Source organism: Anser brachyrhynchus (assembly GCF_964034855.1).
Source record: "Anser brachyrhynchus genome assembly, chromosome: 8".
Taxonomy (NCBI): Eukaryota; Metazoa; Chordata; class Aves; order Anseriformes; family Anatidae; genus Anser; species Anser brachyrhynchus.
Window position 1 is genome coordinate 23,069,009 of NC_137702.1, and position 17,673 is coordinate 23,086,681.

Genomic DNA, 17,673 nt, shown 5'->3' on the forward strand with positions numbered 1-17,673 from the left:
GCCATGAGAAACATCCTCCTTGTGGTGTTTCTGAAAGGAAAAAATGTCCTTGGCTGCTGTAAATAGCGCAGAGAAATGATTTCTCATGGTCCTGCTAGAACCAACATTTCTGTTGCTTGAGCCTCGTGAGCTCAGTGGGCAAATGTCAGTGGGGAGCTCTCCTCTGTGGCGGGGCCCTTCCCATGCTATGGACTTCAGGTGGGTTTTTGGGGTACCCCGGGGAGCCCAATGGAGCCAGGTGCTGGGAGAAACACAGCCCTTCCCTCTGGGGTGTCAAGCACTACATAGGGAAAATGGATGTGTGCACTTTGCGTGTGGCAAAAGGAGCTTGGAGAGGCTCATTGAGCTTGTTGCTGGATAATTAGGTGTTGAACTTGTGAGTACTGATCCAGGTTCCTCTCTGTGGGTAGAAAGTGACTCCTCCACGGAGCAACTGTCCTACAACACGTGTCTCAAAAGGTGCTGATAGCTTGGATTGCTCTCTGTACAACTCGATCAGCTCCTGTAGAGCATCTCCAGCCACCTCAAGGAGAAAACAAACCAGCCTTGCCAGCATCATTTTACCATCACAGTGACTGGCAAAACAACATCTTCCTCACTGCCCAAATTCACACGGGGCTTGTGATGTGTAGAGACACAGGGATAGCAGATGATACAGAGATGGGAATTATGGGGTTTGGAGACACAGGTGACACCTGGCCAAGGGAACAGGAACCAGCGGAGCCATTTCTCCTCCTGTGGGATGTGCTCCTTGCATCGGAAGCTGCCCCAGGATTCACACCCAGGCTGTCTCAGGGAAACGGAGGGCATTTCCCATACAAAAATAAGCCCTTGCCCCAGGATCTGCGTTCCCAGCTCCCACGCCACAGCGAAATCAGCCTCGTCCCAGCCGCTGGGGGAAGCGCTGTGAGAGGCAGACCTGGTGCAGAGATCTCAGCCCCGTAGTCCAACGTTATTCCAAAGCTAATGACAAACAAAATCTATTTTTGCAGTGGTCTTGTTTAAAATATTTTCCCTTAATACTCCTGAAATAGCAGTAATTGGAAACGGCTCTTTGAAAGGCCAGTGCATACTTCTTTAATTATGTCTCGCGCTGCCTGTTTCCAATGAGAGGGCCCTATCTGTTTGCAGTTACCGGCCCTTATGAAAAACAGGCTTGGGCCCAAGTCGCCTGGAACCGAAATGAGAAACATTTCCCTTCCTAGGCACCATTGGAGCTAATTAGCTTTAATCATCCCAGAAATGCCTTGAGTTTCCCCCCGCCTTGGCTCCAAGCAGCCCCAGGGGCACGGGCGGTGCTGTCCCCTCGTCCCTTCATCCCCAAGTGCCCATCCTCGCTGGTGCTCTGCTCCAGGACAGGCTGGGGAACGCAGTCACAGCCAAGCTGAGACATAAAATTGCAGCGTGGTGCAAGAGAAACACTCTTCTGGAGCACAAACTCAGGACTTTGAGCTGACGAGGAGCTGGGTTTGGGGTGAGATGGAGCTACCACGCGCAGCTGGAAGGAGGGATGCCCCGAAGAGGGAGCGACGGTGCTGAGCAGGGCCAGCATCTTTTGGAGGTGAGGACCTGACCGTGCGTGAGCAGGGGGTTGGAGGGCTGGGGCTGTGATATTTTGTGAATTACCAGCAGAGACGTGATGCTGCGGCGGTGTAAGAGCATCACTGGTGAGAGCACGGAGAATTAGCTTCCCCCCAACTTTTTGTCTGAAGCCGGGGGGGGTTAGGGTGGGCTGGCTGTGAACCCCTCACCGCGGCCTCCCGGCGGGACGCGGGGGTGTCCCCAGGGTGCCCCCGTCCATTCTCCCACCAGGGGGAGCTGAGACCCCACGGATGCAGCCCCCGGCCCCCCCCGTGGGCCTGGGAGTGGGCTGCGGGTGGGGGCAGAGAGCGGGGTGTTCGGGGCAGGAGCAGGCAGAGCTGGGTGCGGGCCCCAAGCAGCCCCAGCTGGGCCCCCACCCAAGCACCCAGAGCCCCATTCAAGCTCAGGTCAGGGCACTCGTCTCTCTTCTGGGCTCTGCCCCTATTGAATTTTGTGGGGAAAAGGTCCCATTTTAACACCCTTCCCGTAGGGTTTGGGTTTATTCTTTTCTTCTCTCAGTAAATAGGGTGTCTCCCTGAGCCCATTTCTCGAGGCAGGGGAAGCAGGCTAGGATTTGGGCTAAATTCAGGCTGGCTTGGCACCTCACGAGCTCCTGCTGGGGCTGGCTGCGTGCTCCAGCGCCGTCCTGGCCGAGCCTGAACACCCTGAGCCCTGCAGGAGCTTTGTGAGCCTGCGAGGCAAGTTCTGCACCACTGGTAGGGATCTCCAGAGTCAGTTTAAAAATCCTACAGGTAGGTTAGGTGATCCTTTAACCCAAATGCACGTTGATCCCAAGGAGCAGCAGGCTTTGCAGTAGGGCAGGGTACTCGGTGCAAGCACCAGGACCAGTGACTTGCAATGTTATGAAAGGCTTTGTGTGGGGGTTTGGGATTTTAGTTTATTTTTTGGTTGGTCACTGAGGAGTCAGGGATTGTATAGAGCCAGCAAGGAAGGGGGTGGCCATGGGGGCCAGAGCAGGAGATAGGCAGCAGCCTGGTGAGGGCTTCCACCTGTGGGGGCTTCCTATGGCCAGGGGAACCCAAGGGCAGGAGCTGTTGACCACACACAGATACCAGCGCAGGAGCTGATGGAGAAAAATGGAAAAAATGTTCTTTTCATGCTTGTTTGCTGGGGCAATTAAAAGCAGTTAGAGGAGCAGAAGTGAGTGATTGCTCGCTTTGCTGTCTGCTCCCCGTGCACTTGGAGAGATTTATTGGCTGGTAGCAGATGATCAGATCCCCCTGCTCCAGATTCTGTGCGACTGAGCACTAATTATGGTTAATGGTTGTACTGAAGTGGATAATTTTTTTCTAGCATGACAGCAAGAATAACATGATTTAGCAATATCCCTACAGCAAAAGGGCCAGGAACGGTTGTGTCCACAAGCTTTACACAACAGGGAGGGCGGTGGCAAGAAGACAGTGGGAAAAGGCACTGGCATGGAGGGAAATCAGTCTGACCTGTCTAGAATTTGGGATGGGCTTCACCAGCAGCATTGCCTCTTGACCTGACCCCCAAAGCTGTGCGGGTTCTGCATGTAGCACACAGAGAAGTGCAGGTCTTGAAGAACGGGGGGGGGGGGGGGGGGGGGGGTCACACCATTGTTGCTCCACGCCTTTCACTTGGAACCATAAAGAATTTGGTGGTTTTGCTTCAGAACTGGTCTGACTGCTAGGGCTGTCCAGGAACTGGGCATGGGAAATATGATCGGGTTGTACGTGCAAAGGGAAGCAGAATAAACAATGAGGGTATAAAGACATTTTAGCAGTAGGGATGTTGATCCTGAATACGTGATATGTGGCAAAAAGTAAGACAAATCCCAGATTCAAGGGGCACGTAACCAGACACAGCTTGGAGAAAACAATGTACAGGGCAAACAAAATTCAGGCTGGGGCAGCTCCTTCAGGCTGGCTTCCCGGGGGCAGCCGTGGGTTAGCATCTGAAAGGGCAGAGCCAGCTGCAGTGTAAATGTGGATGTGAAAACCAGGGCACAAAGTGAGCTTTTGTGGCTTTTGCTCTTGCTTCCTCTGGATGGATTGGCACACCAAAGGCAGTTGGGTGTCACCTTGCTGGCCCTGACCTCCCTGCACCCCCTGAGCAGCTCCTGGAGGAGGCAGCCCAGCACGGTGACCAGAAGCTGAATCAGATGGTCCTGGCCCTGGGAGCTCTCCAGTTTACCCTTCATTCAGAGTTTCTCCCATATTTTTTTTTCCCTTCACAACAGGCATAAAGACTAGAAACCTCCATTTTGAAGGAAGCTCCTATTTCTCTTTTAACATCTTGGCACCTGAAGCCTTGCTAGAAGAGTGGGGCCATCTCTCCCTGGGGTTGTTTTTCATAGTTTGAGGCTCTCACCTCCCTTTTAGCTCAAAATCACCTGCAAACAAAGCACTAAGTGCCTGTTGGAGGGACCACAGGTGAGACTGTGAAGCCTCTCAGCCTGTTTGCACTGGGGATGTGCTCATCTCCTGGTGGTGCTTGATGCTGGTGAGACCCCAGGGGAAGAAGCTTGTTCCCATTGCATGTCCCTGGGGAGAGGAAGGCAACGAACCATGGGAAATGTGGAGCAGCTCCAGAAAATGAGGTCTGAAGTGTCCTAGTGACCCCAAATTTCTCAGTTCTGGAGGTTTTTTTAATGTCGTGCCAGCTGTGTGATCCTTGAACCCTTTGAGTGGGCAAGGCTGTGTCCTCCCAGCAATCCTAGTGGACTCCGTCCTTCCCTAGGGAGGGAGGAACTGGGAAGTGATCCCAAAGCACACCCCAAGCCCTCCAGAAAAGGAGAAAGCCCCTGGGGTCTCTGTCTCAGCACCCCTCTGATCTTCTTCCCACCACACTGATGGGCTGCTGCAAGCTGGATGCCTCCAGGAGGGTTTGTGGCATCCTTTGTGAATGACTCTTGGAACAAATTTGTGCTCAGGGAGGAGGATCCAGGAAAAATCCCCTGCTTAGTGCTGTGGACATGGGCTGCTGCACCCAGAGACCATCCCCTGGATACATCCTCAGGGCTGGAGCTGTCCTTCAGAGAGGAAAGAGGAACATTGTCTTCTTGGGGTGGGTTTCTTGAAACTGGCAATTAGCAGCCCGAAAACCATAATGAGGCAATGGGATTCCTTGCTGCTGGGGAGCAGCTTTTTTTGGGCTTCATCCCACTGAGAGCCTTCTCCACTGAAGCAGCGAGGAGGAGACCCTTGCCCTTCTCCAAGGCACTGAAGCAAAATGCTGTGGCTCAACCCATGGATGGCAACTTGCAGCTCAGCTTGTCCATGCTGCTGGGGCAGGAGAGGTGAGGGCAAGAGACTGTTTGTTTTTTTCCTGTGGGGCTGGTCACTGCCTTCCTGCTCCAGGGGGGTTAAACCAGATGCCTTCTGCTCAGGTATGCATCTCCCGAGGACAAAAGGGAACAAAGGGTTTGTTAGCAGGAATTATGTGCCTGATAGGTCCACCAAGCCTGTTTCAGGAAGGTGTGATCACAAAGCACCCTGGAGCAGTTTTGTGCTGAGACTTGAGCCTCTGGTGTCTGGTTGCCTGTGTGAGGGATGGGTTTGTTCCTCCCTGGCCGGAGCCTTCTGCAAAAAGTGAAGCTGGGGGCAAGCAGAACGGCTCAAATCTTACAGTCCCATCCTGGGACTCACCTTGGTGCTTCAAGCAAGGCTGGTACAGATGTGATGAAGGACGGCCCTGGAGAGGTCTCTGGTGAAGCCCAGGCAGAGCAGGGATAGGGGACACAGCCAGGAGGAAGGGGACTTCTTGAGCACATCCATAAGGAAGCAGTAATACTTGGGATGAATCCCACACGTGGGAGTAAACCCCATGGCTTGTCCATGTCCATGGTGCCTCAGGCCACTGCAGATCTGCAGCAGTGGCAGTCCCTTGCGTGTCACCGGTGCGAGCAGGGCATTACCCCCGTGGTTAGCAAAGGCATTGGATGCGCATGGTCCTTTGGGACCTCCACTCCTCCAGCCAGGTTGTGTAAGGCTTAGAGCGGTGCAGGAGCCAGGTAAACACTCGAGCCCAGTTTTGCCAGGTGATTGCACAAGAAAAGGGCAATCCTGTGTAATTTCCCGGAGCCAGGTGCCTCTGAGCACCTACACCATGGCCCTGAGCTGGGCAGCCTGCAGGAGCTGCAGTGGAGGTGGGACTCCACGTGTGAGAGACAGTGTGGCCACTGCAGCTTCTCCTGGGGTTTCTCCTCCTGGAGAAGGCAAGGAGATGGACTGGAGGTCTACAGGACAGCCAGCACCAAGACTGGGTGGTAGTGGTGGCATTTAGAGGAGAGCTTTTACCATCAAGAGATGTCTTCAAGACAGATTTTTCCTATTGCAGTTGCTACACCTAATAAGGATTTCTTGGGCTTTTTTGGGGGGGTTAGCCCTGTCTGGAATGGTTTTGGTTGCACTTGTAGCAGAGATGAAAGAACCTGGGGCTTCTGAAGAGGAGCTGCCCCAGCTCAGAGCTGACCGAAGAGGGTTAAGAACAGCAGAGATGCTTTGGTTTGCTCCATCCATCAGCCCAAATCCGATGGGAATCCTCTTGCAGCCCTTTCCTGGAAGGATTTTGCCTGCAAACAAAAATGGGGAGGGGTGCAGAAAAGGAAATGAAAAATGTATCTTTAACCACACTTGAGACAAATGAGGGATCTGCCTGGAAAGCGCTCGGCTGCAGTTAGTGCGGAGCAGAAGGGAGGTGGGCGCTCCTAGTTCCTGCCCTACAGCTGCTGATTTATTGTCCCTGGCGTGCAGGGCCCCGCCAGCCTGCGGGATGTTTCCCATTTGGCACTTCAAAGATGGGTGAACAATGGAGTTGTGCTTCAAAGGGGGATGGCTGCTGGCCCCCGGGACCGGTGAGGCTTCGGTGCCTTGGGGAAATTTTGTTCGTCTCGAGCAGCACCGGGAGCCTGTCCGCAGCTCGGGGGGCTGTGCTCCCCGTGGGCATCCTGCCCTTCGTGACCTGTCCTTCAGACGATGTTCCCCTCTCTGTGGGTCCAGCTTTTTGCACAAAGGCAAAGCGGGCTGCGAGCTGTGTCCCTGTGAGATGTCCCCTCTGTAGGAGCCGTAGCGTTGTGCTCAAAGCCACCTCCGACCTCAGCAGCACGCTGCTGGTGAAAGAAAGCTTTGGGCTGGAAAAGGAGGATTTTGTAGGTGGGACCGCTTTTACCCTGTTATTGCTCTTCTGGAGACTGAGAGCTGCCTTCTGCTGCTTCTTTCCTGTGGTGCGTGATAAAAAGTCCAACAGGAGTCTGCAGCTGTTGGGCAGAGGGACTTTGGTGCCATTAGAAATGTTAATTTTTTAAAACTATATTTTTTGCAGACTATTGCACATCCTAACTTCTCTCTCTTTCTCTGCCTTTCCACACCTGAAGCTTTTTCCATCCCTTTGTGTTTTCCCATTCTGGAGAGGAAAAATGGAGCAAAACATCCAAGATCTTTTATTTTTGAGGAAAAGGGCAGCTGGGAAATGATGAGCTGAGAAGGAGGGCACCTTTGTTCCCCTCCCTCTGCCGTAGGCTGATGCCTCCTGTCCCTGTGCCAGGGCACGGAGCAGGCACTGTCGTCCTCTGTGTGTCATTTTCTAACAAATGTTTTCATGGGCAGAAGTCCTCCTCCTCCTCCAGGTTGAGTCCTGCAAGAGTCACAGAGATCCACCTCTCCTCCGGGCTGGGAATCCATGAAACCAGCTTGGCAGCTTATTTGCATTAAGGCCACTTAATCGTGACTCCAAAACTGCTCTTTTGGAAACCCGAACCAATTTGCTAGATAGTGGAAAAATGAGCAATTTCTTCTTCTGTTCGGTTGCTCAATCATTTTTCTGGCATTCTCCATTCTATTTCATTTGAAGTCAATTTAGGATGAATTAAGTGTCCAGCTTCGACAGCTTTGGAGGCTCCGGCAGCAGCAGCCCGCGGACTTCCCAGCACGTGCACTCACCAGCTGAGCTGTTCTCCCTCCGGAGGCCAGGACTTGATGGATGGGCTCACACAATGAATTAAGCATCGCTGCAGAGTGCGGAGCTGGATTTGGGCTTGCAAGCACACATCTCCACGCTTGCCTGTGTTTTGTCCTTTCCCACAGATGTCCTCAGAGGCACATTTGCCCTGTTTATTAGAACTGGGGATTTGAGGCAACGTGGAAATGTGGTCCAGAGAAAATCCATACGAACTTAGAGAAAACAAACCCAGACAGTGAGTTACTTGCAGAAAGTCCCGTGCTTGGGGAACCTGGACCGTTGTGTGACGTGGCTGGGAACTGCTTGGCTCTGGCAACGTGTGTGGAGACCATGGCGGCGAGGGGAGAAGGCAGGATACAAACCACAGCTTTCCCTGATGGTCTGCTGCTCCTACAGTCGCCTCTACTCTGCCCACACATTATTAATGGACTACTTATTTCTCCAGATCTACTCTGCCCACACATTGTTAATGGACTACTTATTTCTCCAGTTCTTCACTGGCTGAGGATGAGCCTCCCCAGACAGTCTCCTCGGTGGCCCTGTGGGCGAGAGGCCCCCGTTTCCATCGGCTGCTCTCAACCACTCGGGCGTCGCCGTGCCGCTTTGCAGAGGTGCCTTTGGAGATACTGGGAGCAGCCGCCTGGCGACCTCTATCTTGGAAACCATTTCAATCCAGGGCTTTATTTCCTAATTTCAGAGCTCTGAGCCCACAGCTCCTCCTCAAGTTACAGCTGGGGGTTGCTAAAGTCCATGCAGCGCGAGTTGCTCTCGTCCAAAGAGAGGCCGGGCTCTGGCCCTGCCTCCCCAGCAGCGCTGTATAAAAGCTTTGCTCTTTGCAGGAACCTCCTCCCGAGCCCCAGCTCCTCTTCTCCCACAGCCTCAGCTCACGGCTCTCACCTCCCTGAGGGCTGCACAGGTAAGCGAGGATGGATGGAAAACCTCACAGGACTCGTAGGGAGCAGGGCAGGGTGGAGGCGGGCAGCCCCACGCCGTGACAGCTGCTCTCCCCACCACAGGACACCATGGTGCGGCGCGTGGCCGTGGTCGGCGCGGGCGTCAGCGGGCTGGCGGCCATCAAGTGCTGCCTGGAAGAGGGGCTGGAGCCCACCTGCTTCGAGAGGAGCGAGGACATCGGCGGGCTGTGGCGCTACACGGTGAGAGAGGCTCGGGCCGCGTGGCCTTGCGGTCAGTTAGGGTTTGGGGTGGGGATGGTGGCTTCAGGAGCAGCTCAGGGAAAGGAGCTGAGCAGGTTAAAGCATGGGGGAGGTGAAGGGGGGAGGCGTTGAGGACAGAGTTTGTTCTGGGTGATGCAAAATGTTTGACTCGGATCAAAGCACAAAGCCTGTAGCTGTCACGCCTGACCTCTGGATGCTTTCTGGACCTCAGGAGGGATGCTAGACCCAGTCCTGCACCCTATCCCCTGAGCTGCTTCTTTCCCTGGCTCCTAAACGCAGGTGTAACCAGCTCCTAAATGCCTGGGTTGAGGCAAGCCCTCCTACCTGGCCCTTTAGGACATGTCTATGCTCTTAGGGGGTGATTTGGTTACTGCACTTGATGGCTTTGGGGTGTCTCTCTGGCCCCAGCCTGGCGGTGATGGTATCTGCAAGAGTTGGTTTAAATTTTAACCCAGAATGTTTTGGGGATGGAAAATCACTGGACTGAGCAGGTTCAGCAAATCATTGATCTGCTTGCTCGTTCTGAGGAAAGTTGGCAAACCAAAACCCTCAGAGAGACTCTTAATTTGACAAGATTAAAATGAAAGAGTTGTGTTTTTTTTTATATATTTATTTATTTATTTATTTAATGTAAATAACTTTCTGTTCTTCAGTTTTCTTCAGCCTTCTTCAAGTGCTTTTTTAGCCACTTTTAACTGAAAAAAGTCAATTTTGTGACAGTTTTGCATGAGTCAAATGTTGCTTTATTTATTACCCTTTTGGCTTGTTAAGGAAGTGGAAAACATTGCACATCTGCTGGGTTCTGCCTCCCAGGTGGGTGAATCCACAGAGAGGTGGTGAAGCCCAAAATTTGTCCCCTCTGCAGGTGTGTGTCCATCCCCTGGTACGACCTGGGCAACGCCTTGTCCTGAGGGGCATAAATCCCAGCCAGAAATGCCATTAGCATTAGAATAGCAGCTTTGAATCCCGTGGCATCCAAACAAGAGCACTGTGCAATCTTGTACATGTGGGAATCTGCGGTTTTGGCAGGGATCTGACCCCTACTCTGTCACAAGCTCTTGGCCTGTTGGACCAGAAGCTTGGAGAGCAGATTTAGGGCAGTTTCACAGACAAAGTATTTATCTTTGCCACGCATGGTGCCTGGATTTTGTTAATTGAGCAGTAGAGCAATAAGCCTGCGATAGTCCCTGTGTGCTCCAGCCAAGCAGAGAGAAAAATCACTTTGAGCTCTGCGAGTGATGTTTATAAGAAGAGATGCTTCAGCTTTAAAACAGCGGCTGCGTGTGGCCAAGGTTAAGTACAGAAAACATCATAAATGATGTTTCTGTGAGGTAAATGCAGAAGAAATTATGCTAAAAAGGGGAATCTGAGGTTATTATGGGGACGTACTGTGCATGGCTCTTTGGGATGAGCCCACAAAGCCTGCGAGCAAACGAGGAAGGTAAGTAAAGGGCTGCAGACCCTCTGGGGTGCTCAGCGCCCTCGGTTCTGGGTTTGGTGGGTGAGGTTGAGCTGAAGAACAGGGCTGGGGCTTACTTAGCCAGGCAGGAAGGGGATAGCAGGGGAAAACCTCCCTCCCTCTGAGAGCCAAACATCCTGGTTCAGGCCTCCAAAGCTCTGAGATTCTCCTAGAAGTCCTGGATAAAATCATCTCCAGGTTGGCTTAGTGTTCCCTACACATGGCTTGTGACTTTCCAGGGTGCCCATGGCTGGCTCCCCGAGCTGTGCTGCTCACCCAGAGCTGGAGATCTGGGCTTTGAGGAGCGGAGGACACCCCCTGGGGCAGCACGTGTCCCTTCATCCCCTCTAACCACAGCCCTCTACTCATGTACCCCTCCAGGAGCATGTGGAGGAAGGCAGAGCAAGCATCTACCGCACCGTCTTCACCAACTCGTGCAAGGAGATGATGTGCTACCCCGACTTCCCCTTCCCTGACGACCACCCCAACTACATGCACAACACCCGGCTCCAGCAGTACATCTGTGACTATGCCCGGCACTTCGACCTGCTGCGGCACATCCACTTCAAGGTGGGCGGGATGGAGGTCATCACGGTGCCTCAGGGAAAATCCTGGGGGAAAACATCCTGGGGAAAAAAAGAAATGTGGGTTTTGCGCAAGCGGGTCTCACCAGCTTTTTGTTGGGTGGGGTCAGATAACCAGCTGGAAAATCTTTCAGCACGAATGAGTGCAAAATGGGGATGGGATTTCTCCATCCAAAATAATCGCCCTATAACCTTGCGCCTGGGGGCGACAACACCCACCTGGCTGCAGCGGGGTCCCCTGGGGCACTGAATTCCCAAACCTCTTTCTGTCTTTCTTTCCTTTAAGACCCTGGTCACCAAGATAAGGAAGCGCCCTGACTTTCGTGCTACGGGGCAGTGGGAGGTGGTTACGCAGAGAGATGGGAAGGAAGAGGCGGCTGTTTTTGATGCTGTGATGATTTGCTCTGGGCATCACATCTACCCAAACCTCCCCCTCGACCACTTCCCAGGTAAGCTGCATGTATGCAATTCATCCACCATCTCGCAGACAGGTACACACCTTCTGTTCAAGTGTTTCTTCCCTGCAAAATTGCCTTTTCAACACTAAGATTGTCTTCCTCCGGAGCGTTTTTGGGGGTGGGCTCTGTTCAAGAAATCAAAACCTGATTTTAAGAAAAAAGACTCAGTATCCAAACTGTGACAAGGCAGGGACACTTTGGAGGTGATGCTAGTCTTTCCTGGAAAAAATATTTCAGAATGTTCCCTTTAATAGAAGATTCTTCACTAAAGGGTTTCATAAAATGCTTCTTTTTGCACTTTTCCATGGTTTCTAATACAAATAGCTGTGCACATTTTACCATACCTCTGTTTACAGGCACATCATTGAGAAAAATTCTCTGTAGCAAGGAATAGTTGGTGCTGGGGGTCTGTTTGGAGGAGGTGAGGACCTGGGGTACAAGCTGGTCAGAACTCCCCTCAGATCCTTTGTCACCTTCTGGTTTAGAAATGAAAGTTGCTTCCCTGTCACTTACTGATGTGAGGGCATACCGAGGGGATGGCATTGGCTGTTTTGGTGTCTCAGCATGATGTTGGGGCTGTACTTGTAGCTTTTGGGGTACACAAATACCACACCAAGGTGTCCTATTCTTGCACACTCAGGCTCCTCTCTATTTAAACTCTGAGCGAATGTAGAGACAAAACCCTGTCCTGTTACAGGCTTGCAGCATCCCTCCGCGTGCCAGTGATACCTGCTCCTGTGAGCAATGTTCAGACAGATGCTCCAGCACCACCTGCAGGAATGGGAGATGCCTGGGCCAGCCCAGATGCTCTTTTTCCAAAGGAATTACATTCCTTTCTGTCTTCCTGCCCCCCCAGGGATAGAGAAGTTTAAAGGCTGCTACTTCCACAGCCGGGAGTACAAGGAGCCAGAGAAGTTTAGAGGGAAGAAGGTGCTGGTGGTCGGCTTGGGCAACTCTGGCTGTGACATCGCTGTGGAGCTCAGCACCGTGGCTTCACAGGTACAGAGACCTGCACCAGGGCTGGTCAGGGCTGGTGGCCATCACGGGGTTGCCTCACCCCTGCCTGGCTGCCCCTCAGGTTTACCTGAGCTCACGAAGCGGGTCCTGGGTGTTGAGCCGCGTCTGGGACCACGGCTACCCCTGGGACATGGTGATCGTCACCCGCTTTCGGACATGGCTGGGCAGCATCCTCCCCAAGGCGGTCAGTGACTGGCTGTATGTGAGGGGCATGAACCAGCTCATAAAGCACGAGAACTTTGGCCTCATGCCGGTGAACAGGTAAGCGTGAGGCCATCCGTTCCCAAAGCCACCAGAGGTGCCGGTCCCAGATGGGGCTGGGCCATGCCTGCCAGGGCCAGCAGCAGGAGCCTCCTTGGGCTTTTCCCTTGCAGAACATCCCGCAAGGAGCCGGTGTTCAACGACGACCTCCTGAGCCGCATCGCCTGTGGCGTGGTGTTGATCAAGCCAGACGTGAAGGAATTCAGAGAAACATCCGTCTTGTTCCAAGATGGGACTGTGCAAGATGATGTGGATGTGGTTGTCTTTGCCACGGGTTACACTTATTCCTACCCTTTCATGGAGGATGATTCCATCATCAAGAGCAGGAACAACGAGGTCACCCTCTACAAGGGCATCCTCCCCCCTCATCTGGAGAAGCCAACCATGGCAGTCATTGGGCTGGTCCAGTCCTTTGCGTCCACCATCCCGACAGCAGACCTCCAGTGCCGCTGGACAATCAAGGTGTTCCAGGGTAGGTGCATGGGCTAAGTAAGGCCTGTTTTCCCCTAATGGGAACTCGCATTTCCCAGCGGTGATGTACAGATTAAAACCGAAAATGAGGGCAGTGCCTGAGAGCTGAAGAACACAGATTTGGCCAGAAATACCATGGCACCTCACAACGTGGAAATGGGTGACTTTTCATCCTGCTGCAGATTGCAATGAGGTCCCTGTGGCAGAGCAGCTACTTGGGTATCACCACACACCCTAAGGGACAGGGTGGCAAATTTTGTCACATCTCCGATGCCCAAGTACGACCAAAGCCCAGATCTTGATTCCAAAGGGAAGAGAAGCACCCAAGGACTCAGCTGATCCCTACTGACCCTACCTGCTTTAGGAAGGATCTCCGGGCATCACCTCCCTTTGCTAATGCTATTTCTATTCTCCCCAGGTCTGTGCACCCTCCCGCCTGTCAGCAAGATGATGGACGACATAGATGAGAAGATGGGGAAGAAGCTCCAGTGGTAGGTGCAGCTTGTGGGACTCCCTGCCCGGGGAGGAGGAGAAAAGGGCAAGGGGAAGGCAGCTCCTTGCCAGGAGGCTCTTCTGAAATGCCTCCTTCATGTCCCAGATGAGTGAACCCACAGGAAGCCCCAGCCAGCTTGCTGGTGTTGGTTCACAGTTTTCCACCCACCCCAGGAAGGCCTGAATTGGGCAAGTTTGGGTGGAAAACTTGTGATGGCAAAATTTCCTGTCTGGAAATGCTGGTTTGCCATCACTGAGCATTATCAGTCTGAAATAGCTTTTCTCACCGATACACGCAGTGAGGCCCCAGCAAAACCAGAACATCTTCCTCATTCTTCCGTGATGTTTTTTGTTTTGTATATTACATGGAAATGCCTTGTATTCCCATTTCTTAGCATATCCCATATTATAGTGAAGCAACGCAGTAAAAATATGAACATAGTCAAAGCTGAGTCTGGCCCAAGCAATGTTTTCTGCTGTTTTTAGAAACAATTGCGTGTCAGGAAGTTCCAAAGCACAGCATTGAGGTGAGAGCCAGATCCCTTCACCAGCAGCGGCAGCGATGCACATGGTGCGTGGCCGTGCCCCAGCCAGCACCGCTCCCTGTTTTTGGTGGACAGATTCTGCTTTTGTCTCCCTTCTCAGGGCTCTGTGGGGGAGCAAAATCCCTGTCTGTTGCCTTGATATTATGGAAGATGGTGGCTGTGGAGCAGAGGGTTTTCTGTTCCCTGCCAAACCATTTTGAACCTGCATTGAATTTGCCTGACTTTCAGGAGGGTTTGCTCCCTGCCCATCCTGGCTGCTGCCACAGTGTCCCCCAGTGCAGCAAGGACACAAGATGTCATATTAAAATTAATAATAATAACAGGGGAAAAGCTAAAGCAGCCCCTCTTTCCCTCTCCCCCAAAGGTATGGGAGCAGTACCACGCTGCAGACCGATTATATCACCTACATGGACGAGCTGGCCTCAGCCATCGGCGCGAAGCCCAACATGCTCAAGCTCCTGGTGACAGACCCGCGGCTGGCCCTGGAGGTCTTCTTCGGGCCCTGCAGCCCCTACCAGTTTCGGCTGACGGGGCCCGGGCAGTGGAGCGGGGCCAGGAGAGCCATCCTCACCCAGTGGGACAGGATGCTGCGGCCCACGAGGACACGCATAGCCCCTGATGCCCCCAGCATCTTCCCCATCCCGGCCATGCTGGGGGTGCTCTTCCTCCTGCTCCTCCTCCTCTTCACTGCACTCTACTTCTAGGGGAGCAGGGAGCGATGTGGGCACACCAAGTGGGGTTTGTGCATGGGATGCTTTCTCCTGCTGGCCACCCAGGGAAATGTGTGCTGCTTGGCTTGTTACCCAGATAATTCATCAAGAGTTTCCTTTAAAAGTTAAAAAAATAAAAAATAATAAAAAAAAAAGCTTTGGTAAATTGGTGCAGCCTCTGTGCCTGATGAATTTGGGAGCGTTCTCAACTTTTTTTTTCAGTAGCTATGAAAGAGTATAAATGCTGGTCCCAGTAAGTAATGCTGGTTATTTTATCCCTCTAAATGTGTTCAAAGTGTGATGCAGTGTCTTTAACTCTCTCTTTGTACAGTCTTTCTCTAGTGGAAAGACAGGGACAACATGTTTGCTTGTTCAAGAGGCGTTTTGGTATAAAGCTTGTGCTCTGGGCAAAACAAGCCTGCCTGAATTGGCCCTTTTGGGCAGTCATTTCCATAGCAAGTAAAGAAGAATCTCCATCTTTTTCACCAACAGGGAAAGATTCCCAAAGGTGGGGGAGCAACTCAGATGAAAATGTCAAGAGGAAAGAATATTTTGGTGTAAAAGATTGGATAAAGCCCCCCAGCTCAAACAGCCCACTGGCTCCTAGAACAGCACCTGGCTTTGCTGCAGAGTGTGAGCTTCCCCAGGGGACAGGTGCAGCAGGGGCTGTGTAGCCCAGCACCCCCACTGCTGTGGCCATGCGATATTTAGCAGACAGCAGCTCCCATTTCTGCAGCCTCAGCAATATCATAGCTCATTTTTAGGAAGGACAGATGTGTTTCTCATGAATCAGCTGAGCTTTGGCACGGGCAGCTCGTGAAGGCGGTGGTCCTGACGCATGCAGTGAAGAGGCGTGCCGGGCTCAGCCCAGGCTGTGCCTCCCGTCCCAACAGATACAACCAGCTCTGTCACAGCCCTCAAAGCCTGGGTCTCAGCAGCCTGCAATCTCAGGCTGCACCCCAAGGTGCTCTGAGGGCTCTTTCCTTCTCTTCTCCTTGCAGATATTACGAAGTTCAGGGGCCAATATTTCCGAGACCCCCAAGGAATTCAGAAGGAAGACCATCTGGCTGGCTGGTCTGGGGGATCTGGGGCTGGATACATTAGTGGGGCTCTCCCCAGAGGCCAAGGAGAGCAAGAACCCCATAGGAGCTGAGGAGATGGTGCTGGCTGTGCAGCTGGTCCTGCTGGTGCCTTGTGGGCCCTGAGGGCACCACAGGAGCTGCTGCTCTGTTTCGCAATGCTGTGATCTTCCGAAATGTCTCCAGGGGAAAAAAAGACACAAAGGTGATTATCAGCACACCCAAATGCCAGTTATGTGTCCTGCAGAGCAATGCCGGTCCCACTTCAGGCCACAGGCTGTTTCAGAGAAGAGGAAAAAATATTTTTACTGTTCATTTGCTATCATGAATTATATTACTTTTTTTTTTCCACACCGAAAGCTGAGCCATGCCTCAGGCTTGGTGTAGGAAATGCATTAGCCACTAACTTCAGTATTTAGAGCAAAATGTTTAAACTAATAGCTATGGGCATTAAAACTAAAAATTGCAGTTCATGCATGAATTTTAGGAAGCCCTTTCTTTTTTCCTCGTTGTAGTAAATAGAAAGTGAGAGGTGGTTTTTCACATCTCCATAGGCACAAAACCTTCCTCAAAGGCAAAGCCTGGAATTAAACGTCTGAACGTAGGCTGAGTGACCCAAAAGGAGAAGGATTGTTGGTTTCATCATGAACACTCTGCAGGTGCTTCTGAGCACAGGGTAGCTGATCCCTGGGGGGACCGGAGATGAGTCTTGGCTCCAGTCCTAACCAGCCCATGATTTACTCTCTGCTTGGGCTTGCTGATAGCAAATAGATAAAAGCCTGTGCCCAGCTGGGTCTGAAGTCCAGCTGGTTCAGCCTGTCTCACTTTTGCCTGGATCAGAGCTTTTTGGGACACAATAACAGCTTTGGTGTCTCCTGCTGTGGGGTTGGTGCTTCTCCCCTTTGACATGTTGGTGAGATGAAGTTATGCCTTGGAAGTCTGCGTAAAGGTTTTGTTTTTGTTGATGTTGTGTTTTTTTTGTGTGTGTGTGTTGTGCAACTTCACCTATTTTGCAATCTGAGCAAAGCCATGGGAGCCCTCCAGCAAGGAAGGACAAGGCCTGGGGTGCGGTGAGAAAGCGCTGGAGAGACAGTATTGCTTTAGAAATGGCAGATGTGTGGTGGCCGGTGTGAGGATTCACCTGTCCTGGGTGTGATCTGGGTCAAGACACTCCGCAGGAGAAGTGGGGCTAGGCTACAACAGTGCTGAGCAGCCCCAAAATCACCAGGACCATCTGTGAGTGCTCAGCACCTTCTTAGACCAATTAGCAAGCCAAGAAAGGAGCTCCTGTACCAATTTAAGGAAGATGCCTTAGAGATAGGCAGAGGTGATGCTGTGTAGTCTCCTCAAATATCTCCAAGTGCTGTTAGGGGGCAGCTTGGCTCTGCTGTGGGGGTAAGAGAAAAGTTGGTGGCTACTCTGAAGGCAAACATGAGGGTCTGTGGGAGATGCTGGAGTCTTCATCACCAGGGGTTTTCAAAACAGGTGAGGGAGACAAGGAGGAAAGGAGCTGCTCTGGAGGAGAAGGTAGGTCAGATGGTCCTGTGGTCTGCTGAAGCTCTTGGAGATGAGAGAAGATCCCTCACTTGATGTGAGTTAGTGAGGCTGCTAGTGCCTGTGCTGCCTGCGCTCAGCAGGGAACTTGAGAGGTCTGAGATGGGCTTATTGCTTACTGCTGGGGGTTTTGTCCTTGTAAAAAGCATATTTCTGCAAAGGAATGCACAAACAGAGCTCCTAGGTGGGGCCTGAGGTGGTGCCAGAGCATGTCCCTGCCAGGAGGAGGATTGCTGCCGTGTCCCTGTGCTGACGGTCAGGAATGTCAAACACCAGCACACCTCCCCTTGAGATGCTCTTGGAGCGGCTGCAGGAATTGAAGGCATTTAAACACCCAGCTCGGG

The 17,673-nt window shown here is 52.4% G+C and overlaps 1 protein-coding gene and 1 long non-coding RNA gene across 4 annotated transcripts; one reads left to right on the plus strand and one right to left on the minus strand.

Annotated features, from left to right (window-relative positions):
* The first annotated feature begins 4,421 nt into the window (after positions 1-4,421).
* Positions 4,422-14,862, plus strand: LOC308198735 (flavin-containing monooxygenase 3-like). Of its 3 annotated transcripts, none has more exons than XM_080601713.1 (10): positions 4,422-4,632; positions 8,364-8,440; positions 8,523-8,678; positions 10,540-10,728; positions 11,029-11,191; positions 12,057-12,199; positions 12,279-12,478; positions 12,592-12,950; positions 13,368-13,440; positions 14,351-14,862. In XM_080601713.1, exons 1-10 carry the CDS (start codon positions 4,437-4,439, stop codon positions 14,688-14,690), a joined length of 1,896 nt encoding a protein of 631 aa, XP_080457839.1. In that variant the 5' UTR covers positions 4,422-4,436; the 3' UTR covers positions 14,691-14,862. The 3 variants fall into 3 exon arrangements, with proteins under 3 accessions (XP_080457839.1, XP_080457840.1, XP_080457841.1); XM_080601714.1 differs by having other exon boundaries at positions 8,541-8,678; XM_080601715.1 differs by lacking the exon at positions 4,422-4,632 and adding an exon at positions 4,804-4,864 and having other exon boundaries at positions 8,541-8,678.
* Positions 14,725-17,365, minus strand: LOC308198756. Its single transcript, XR_013954180.1, has 2 exons — positions 17,272-17,365; positions 14,725-17,189 (listed from the first exon to the last, which is right to left on the minus strand). It is a non-coding gene; the product is annotated as an uncharacterized lncRNA (long non-coding RNA).
* Between the last annotated feature and the right edge of the window lie 308 nt (positions 17,366-17,673).